This window comes from Oryctolagus cuniculus, chromosome 18 (genome assembly GCF_051225735.1).
Source record: "Oryctolagus cuniculus isolate XC-2025 breed Fujian yellow rabbit chromosome 18, ASM5122573v1, whole genome shotgun sequence".
Lineage (NCBI taxonomy): Eukaryota > Metazoa > Chordata > Mammalia > Lagomorpha > Leporidae > Oryctolagus > Oryctolagus cuniculus.
The window spans coordinates 15,177,901-15,185,811 of NC_142884.1; the positions used below are offsets into that span (position 1 = coordinate 15,177,901).

Genomic DNA, 7,911 nt, shown 5'->3' on the forward strand with positions numbered 1-7,911 from the left:
AAGGGGCCTGCGTTGGGCCGGAAGTCCATCCTATATAAGGGCTCAGATCCTGCTCCCTGCCCACAGGCCTGGGAAAGCAGCAGCAGACTGGCCAAGTGCGTGGGCCCCTGACACCCGCGCGGGAGACCCAGATGGTGGTCCAGGCTCCTGACTTCAGCCAGACCGGAAGTTGCAGCCAGCTTGGGAGTGAACCAGCTGCTCACATACCTCTTTCTCTCTCTTTCTGTCACTCTGCCTTTCAAATGCCCTTTAAAAAGAGGTCGGTAAGAAAATCTTTTAACAGACTTTGTGTAGCTTAAAGAGGTCAAAAAATCCGTTTCTTCATGGTCACACACGCGGAGTCCGTGGTGAGCGAAGATTTGAATCCAGGCTTGCCTGGCCTGGTGTGGGGACCCCTGCGGTGGCTGGCTGCGTACGAGGCTCGGTTTGGCAGGTGCAAGGGTGGGTATAGGGGCCTTGCACTTTGGAGAGGCACCCGCTGCCACCCGCCACGTCCGGCAGGGCACACAGCCGCCCCAGCTCGCCCCCTCCCTCCCTCCGGCAGCCTCGGGGGCCTGCGTCCTTAAGCCAAACTCAGATCCTGCGGGCCTGCCCCCTGCAGGCTCCACCCATCGCCGCCCAGGGCCAATCGTCGGGGCGGAGGCGGAGCCGCCACGCGAGTGGGCGGTCCCCGAGGGTAGTCAGGAGCCCGGAGTCGTGAGCCGGGCTCAGAACTGCGTCTCTGGACCTAGGCGCCGGTTGCCGTAGCTGAGCGAGTGAGCGATGCTGCCGCCGCCGCTTCCTGATTGGCCGCGGGTAGTTATCTCTTCGTTCTGATTGGCAGCGAGTGAGCTGGGTATGTAAATGCAAGGGCCTGGGGAGGGAAGGGGGACCGGCGGCCAGGTGCTTTGGTGGGTTCGAACCCAAGGTCCGGCAGGTGCGTGCCAGGACCGTCGGCGATCTAGACGCCCGGGCCTCTACGTGCCGCCCTCCCAGGCCGGGCCGGGTGAATCACGCCGCAGCCCGAGAAGGGGGCGGAGGCGCCGGCTCCCTGGCTCCGGCTGCGTGACTCACCCGCCCCCGCCGCTTCGGGAGGAGCCGCCTCCACTGCCTTCCGGAAGCGAGTGGAGGCCGGGAGGGGCGAGCAGCCCGCCGGGGGTCCGGGTCTGCACTGCCCCGGGCGGCGGGCAGGGGCCAGAGCGAGGCCGCGGGACGGCGTAGCGTCCCGGGGTCAGAGGCCGGAGTCTCCGGGGGAGAGCCGGCCTGGGCGCCGCTAGGGGGCGCCGGGCCCCGGGGGCGGAGTCGGGGGAGGGGGCTGAATTCCTGCGGTTCCGGACTCCAGGTCTTCGGGGAAGGGGGCCGAGACCCCGCGTCCGTGGGTCACCCTTCGGAGCTTGCCAGGCACGCTCCGGGCGACTGGAGCCTGCGCTCTAACTGCCCAAAAAGAGTAGGCTGGGCCCGAAGTCCAGAACTCCAGGGGAGTGAGGGTCCCGACCGCCTCCGAGCCCGTTCCGTGTCCCGAGTGACTCCCGGCCCAGCGGCTCCCTTCCGCGGGCGCCTGCAGCGTCTCGGCCGGTCCCGAGGCGCGCCCTCCCAGCCCTTCGCACCCACCGGCCGCTGCGTGCGGGCAGCCGCGCGGCCTCCCGGAAGCCCGGACGGCTCGCGCTACCCCTCTCCTCCCTGCTCGGACCCCCTAGAGGACTCCCGGCCGCACAAAAACCCAGAACTCCCTCGGGCTACATGGCCTTCTGCGCGCTTCTCACTCCCAGCGCCCCCTCCCCCTCTGGCCTCCTACACAGTCCAGGCCCACCCAGCCCCTGGCTCTTTCTTCCCAGGACGACCCTTCTCATGCATGGGGGCCCGGTTCCCGCCCCACCGCCGAGCCCGCTGCATCCACTGGCTGTCCACGTTCTCTTTTGCTTGTGGGCACACAAATATTAAACCATGTTAAACAGCCGCTTCTGTAGGTTAAAAAAAAAAAGTTGGCCATGGTTCATTGAAGGAGTAAATAATAATGCTATTATTAATTAAGAGTGCTTATTAATAAGAATGATTACCATGTACCAGGCACTGTTGTAAGTTCTTCCCGCCCTTCAATATTTCATTTAATCCTTACAACCAGTTAGGAGGGACATGCTGCCGACATGTATCTCTTAAACACCGCCTAGGAAAGTGTCCACCAGGGCGGGAGCCCGGATGCAAACCTCACCTCTGCTCCCCTAACCACTCGCCTCCCTCTCCCCTGCAGACGATGCTAAGCAAGGGTCTGAAGCGCAAGCGGGAGGAGGCGGAGGAAGCCCTGGGAGTGGACGCCTGGTGGCTGGATCCTGGCCACCCAGCCGTGGCGCAGACACCCCCGGCCGTGGCCTCCAGCTCGCTGTTTGACCTCTCCGTGCTCAAGCTCCACCATAGCCTGCGGCAGAGCGAGCCGGACCTGCGGCACCTGGTGCTGGTGGTGAACACGCTGCGGCGGATCCAGGCGTCCATGGCACCCACGGCTGCCCTGCCACCCGTGCCCAGCCCACCCGTGGCCCCCAGCGTGGCCGACAGCCTGCTGGCCAGCTCGGACGCCGCCCTCTCAGCCTCCATGGCCAGCCTCCTGGAGGACCTCAGCCACATCGAGGGCTTGAGCCAGGCCCCGCAGCCCCACGCAGACGAGGGGCCACCAGGCCGCCCTCTGGCGGGAACCCCACCCAGCCTGGGTGCCTTGGACCTGCTGGGCCCCGCCACGGGCTGTCTGCTGGACGATGGGCTCGAGGGCCTGTTTGAGGACATCGACACCTCCATGTATGACAGTGAACTTTGGGCACCGGCCCCGGAGGACCTCAAAGCCGCTCCTGAGGGGGGACCGGGCAAGGAAGCCGCTCCGGAGCTGGATGAGGCCGAGCTGGACTACCTCATGGACGTGCTGGTGGGCACGCAGGCCCTGGAGCGGCCGCCAGGGCCGGGGCGCTGACCCCCCTGGGGCTGTGCTGCTTGGCTGGAGTCTGATCTGAACCTGGTGGCTGGACCAGCGCTCCCTGGAGAGACACAGCTGGCTTTCCTGGAACCCGGAGGGGGGCTTGGGCCACTTTGGAGAGGTGGACTGCGGTCTACTTGTCTCAGGGCCGGTGGGGGAGCCTGGTAGGGGCCCCTAGCCAAGGAGCGGCCGGGTCTGCTGGCCTGAATGAGACCCGGCCAGGCCCGTGCTGGGCTGAACTCTCCAGGGCCACAGCCCGGGCTGCTCCTTGCCTGATGCGGGGAGAGACTTTGACCAGTTTTTGACATTAAAACCAGCCCGGGAAACCTCTGCCCTGTGTGTTTTGTCTCTGGGCTAATGTGAGAGAGAGGGAATAACGGCGAATATTTATGGAGTGTGGCAGTGTCCCAGGCATAGTTCTAAACCTTGACATGCGTTAACTCTTTTCATCCGGAAACAACCCCACGAGCTGCCTAACCTTAGTTATTCTTCCCATGTGGCAATTGAGAAAATGGGAGGGAGGAGGAGTGGGCTTCAAATCAAGGCTTAGTGACCTGAGGCGTAGGACCACCTGCTGCCCTAGACAGCTCTGCAGAGCGCTCAGCCAGGGTGCACAGCCCGGGCACTTTCAAATCTGGTCCGCAAGAAACACGCAGAGCGGGGGCTGGACAGAGCTCCAGGGAGCTTTAGGAGTCAGTTCTTCGGGACAACGGTGACAGAAAGGAAGGGACCAGCAAGTTCTCTAAATCAAAATCCACTGTTAGACACTCGAATCTCTCTTTGGGCAAAGGCTGGGCCAGTCCGCAGGCTGGCTCTGAAATGGAGCCACCCGGACCGCAGGGAGGGGCCTCCAGGAGAAACCCGGGCCCGGCGAGCTGGGGCCACCTGCCCGGGCGCCGGGGCCGGCCGGAGCGCCGGGTGTCTGCGGCCGCCCCCGCCGTCCAGCCGCATTCCTGGCCGCGCTGGGCGGGGCCGCACACTCAGAGGCCTGGCACGGGCGCCGGCTGCGTCCTTCCTGGCGGCCGTGGGGGCAGGGCGGGCCGGGCTGGCGGGGAAGGGGCGGCGCCACCCGGCCGGGCCACGGTGGGTGGGGCGGGACGGCGCCGCCGGACCAGGGGACGCCCAGCTCTGGGGCCCCGGGGCCTCCCCTCGGGCCGGAAGCTGCGGCTGGGGCGGGTCTGGGGGAGGCGGGCAGCTCTGCGCCGGCCCCTCGGGCCGGGAAGGGGCGGGCGGAACAGAGCTTCCTGGAGGAGCGGAGGAAGTTGTGCCCATTTCTGGAAGTGGTGAGGCGGGCCGGGGAAAGGCCTGGACATGGCCTGCGGGTCTTCCAGCCGCCTAGCCCCAGCTCCTGGGCGGCTGCAGCCCCCGGGGCGGCGGGGCTCAGACCGGGTTCCGTCCGGGACGGAGACCCTGGCCGCCGAGGCGGGGCTCAGCAGCGCCCCCTGGTGCGCAGTAGGGGACTCGGCAGTGCCACCCCCTAGGGGTCTCCTCTGGACTCCGCCTGCGCAGAGCGAGCAGTACCCTCTGTTTACAGCACACACACGCTCACGCACACACGGGGCCTCTGTTTCTTAAGTCTCCAAGTGCCAAAAGGGGAATACTCGAACCTGTGATGCGGACAGCCTGCCCATCTGTCAGTCACCCTCCCATTTCCCCTTCTGCCGGCTTGGCCAGTGATGGGCCTCTAGGTACAGCTGGCTGCACAGGTCATGCACCGCACACAGGCTTCCTGTTTAAGAGCTGTCCCCACACGTACCCTACGTTTAAAAATTCGTTATGGCAGCTTCCTGGCGCATGGAGGCCGCCAGCCGTGAGAAAGGGGCATTCCCTGTTTCACTAAAGCACCAGGTGGGCCCTGGCTTGTTCCCTGGGTGCCCTCAGGCACCCTCTGGGGACCTGCCACTCAGTCCCCTCTTGGAGCTGGGGTGGCTGGGCTTGCTCGCTGGCTCTGCTGCGTGCCTCCGCCCTCGGGCTGGAACCCAGGAGCCACAACAGCAACTCAGCCTGCAGATTCCAGGGCCCACACGATCCCGAGCTGAGCAGCTGGCCCGTGGGGTCACTGCTGCTTCTCACAGAGCCTCCGTGGAACCCGGAGGGGAGCTTGGGCTGCTTTGGAGGGGCGGACTGCGGTCCGCTCACACACACACACGCACACACCTGGCAGAGCCGGGACCTGCTGTCCTTGCTCCCTTGTTTGCATCCCTCATTCTGTAGAGATCTATGGGTACCTGCTGTGTGCCGGGCCTTGGGGGCAAGGAAACTCTGACCCCCGCCTTGTTCCCCCCAACCCGGGCCTCAGAACCCTGCACTCTCCAAGGCCCACCTTCCACCCTGGGCATTTACTGAGCACCTACGGTATGCGGTGCCCGTGCACTCTGGACATTGGATAATGTTCCTGAGATGCAGTGGAGGCGATGAGTGGCAAGGAGGAGGTGGTTCTTGCGAGCCAGGCCTGACCCGGGGCTGGGCTCCAGCTCCACCCCTGCAGGGCTGCATAAGCCTCAGCTGGGTACTTTAATGTCTCTGGGCCTCTAGGGCCTCCTCCCTGAACTGGAACAGGAACAGTACCCACTTTGAAGACGCTGTGGCAGTGGGGGCCGGGGAGGAAGGGTTAAGGGGAGAGGGAGCCTGGGAGATTTTCAGGGGTCTCTGAGTGCCAGCCGAGGCTGGAGTGAAGGCTGGTGAGGTGGGTGATGGGAGCTGAGGGGTCCGGAGGGGCCGGGGTGCGCCAGGCTCTCGCGAGCATGCTGGCCCTACAGGGAGCCACAGAGTGAAAGGCCCCTGCTGTCCTGGCCGGCAGGTGGCCAAGGCAGGAAAGAGGGGGCAGGAGGCCTGGGCCTGGGGCAGCCCTAGGGAGGGGCCTGGGGCGAGCAGCCAGGCTGTGACACAGGAGGGTGTGGAGTGAGGCTCAGGGCTACACCCAGAGGCGGGGGGCAATGGGTTCCCACTCCCCACCCCGTGGCGTGGACATTTGGAAGAGAAGTGGGTCTGGGCTTGACTCTGGGGCTGGCGAGAACACCAGAGGAAGGCACCAGAGCTGTGGGTCCCCTGGCTCCAGAGCTCGGCGGTCGGGTGCGAGGAGTGGGGCGGGGGCACTGTCGCTGTGGCTCGGCTGGGCTGGGCGGGCTGGGGCGGGAGAGGGTGGTCCCCCAGGAGCAGCCCTCGCCTCTTGCCCTGGCCCCACAGGATGTCCTGTGTTTACTGAGGTGGCCTTGGCTGGAACCGGGACACTGGTGCCACCCCCTGAACTCCGCTTCCCGTGGCCACACCCCCTGGTGTGAAGGAAAGCAAGATGGACGGAGAGACCCAGCGCTCAGGACCCAAACCAACCGCAGTGCAGACTGGGAAGGGGAGCTGCTCCAGGCCGTCTGGGAAAACCAACAACCAGCATCTCACTTCACGGGGGTGGGGCTGGCCCTCTGACCTCTGACCTCTGACCTCTGCCAGCCAGCCCTGGGGCTCAGCCGCCTCCCAGTTTTACAGGCTCACAGGTGTAGCTCGACTTCGTCCCTTCCACAGAACCCAGGCCCCTCCGTGCGACGTCCCTGTCGCCCTGGTGACCCGCTGACCGCTGCCCCCCACTCCGCTTCTCCCTCACGCTGCCCCCTCTGCCTGAAACGCACTCCTGTTCATTTGCCACCCGTGGCTTCGCACTGACTCCTGTGTATCCCTTCAGCTGTCAGCTCGTGGCCGCCGCCGCCTCAGGGAAGCCCTCCCTGACCGCTCTTCCTAGGCCTGGGGCTGTGATTTCGCCCGTCCCAACCCTCACCCCCGGGACTGTGGGCTCCCCGGCTTCCCCCTGGCCCTTTGGGCCCCTTCTGCACCTCCTCCGGTACCTTCCCATTTGACTTCAGATGTCACTTCCTGCAGGATTCCTTCCCCGAGCCGGCCCCCTGGGTGGATGCCCTGCCCGCGTGGAACCTGCTGCTGCAAGGGCTTTGCAGTGCTTGTTGACAGGAAATGAACAAGTGACCGTGCGGGCGCATCGGGCGGGAGTCCGAGGCTGCAGTGGTCCTGGGAGCAGGGTGCTGCCTGGCTTCCGGCCACACCCCAGCCCCTGGCGGCTGCCAGCCCTGGAGGCCATTTCCCCGAGCTCAGCACATTCCTGCCTTCGCCGGTGCCCAGGAGTGGGCAGGGGGCATTTCGGAGAGAAAGGAGGGAAGGCCCCCAGCATTCCAGGCTCCTGCTCTCCTGCTCCTGGTCCCCTGTGCCCTCTGCATGGGGTGGGGGGTCGGGTCCCCAGAGGGGCCCCTGAGCTGGTGTGAGGGGCCAGGGGGCCGCCAGGGTGAAGGCCCGGTGTTTGCACCCGGCTGGACAATGGGGCAGAAGCTGCTGACGCGAGCTTCGGGGGTAATCTCCCGGCCTCACCCCAGCGCAGCCCCAGGCCCCGGCTCAGAGAGCCGCCGGCGTGGGAGGCAGCGGCCGGGTGGGTGTGCAGGGCATGTGGGGGTACCTGTGCTCCCTGTGCCGCCCCCCGGGGTCTGGTGAGTCAGGGCAGGCTGGGGGCCGGGCCAGGGGCTGGTCGGGGGAGGCCTGGTGGCCCTGGGGACTTGGGCAGGTCCAGGCTCAGTCGGGCTGCTGTGGATAACCAGCTGCGGTATCTTTGGGGGATGAGTCTGCCTGTCTGAGCACCTTGGTTATGGGGTGGAGGGCATGAGGGATGCGGAGGGGTCTCCAGGGCTCAGGAGAAATGGGCCGGCCCCACCGCCCTGCAGCCATGGAGCTGGAGCTGCGCAAGAGCCCCCACAGATGACAGCCCCACTAAACAGAGAAACAGGGCCCCCCACGCCCAGCCCCACAAACAAGGGGTCGTGAGGTTCAGGCAGTCTGGCTACTCCCATTTTGGAGATGGACAAACTGAGACCCAGAGAACAACTGTGATTTGCCCAAGGTCCCTGGGGCGGGAGTGGCTGAGCTGGCATCTAAACCCAGGTGGACAGAGGGAAGTGGGGGGAGGGGTTTCTCCTGGGGGC

General features: G+C 65.8%; 1 protein-coding gene across 1 annotated transcript; it reads left to right on the forward strand.

The window, feature by feature from the left end:
* The first annotated feature begins 709 nt into the window (after window positions 1–709).
* SERTAD1 (SERTA domain containing 1) lies at window positions 710–3,268 on the forward strand. Its single transcript, XM_002723260.6, has 2 exons — window positions 710–835; window positions 2,228–3,268. The coding sequence occupies exon 2, from the start codon at window positions 2,231–2,233 to the stop codon at window positions 2,933–2,935; it is 705 nt and encodes a 234-aa protein (XP_002723306.1). The 5' UTR covers window positions 710–835; window positions 2,228–2,230; the 3' UTR covers window positions 2,936–3,268.
* The last annotated feature ends 4,643 nt before the right edge of the window (window positions 3,269–7,911 follow it).

Bases quoted from the DNA above. Each gene is read 5' to 3' on its own strand.
- SERTAD1 (XM_002723260.6), top strand. From the start codon at position 2,231: ATGCTAAGCAAGGGTCTGAAGCGCAAGCGGGAGGAGGCGGAGGAAGCC.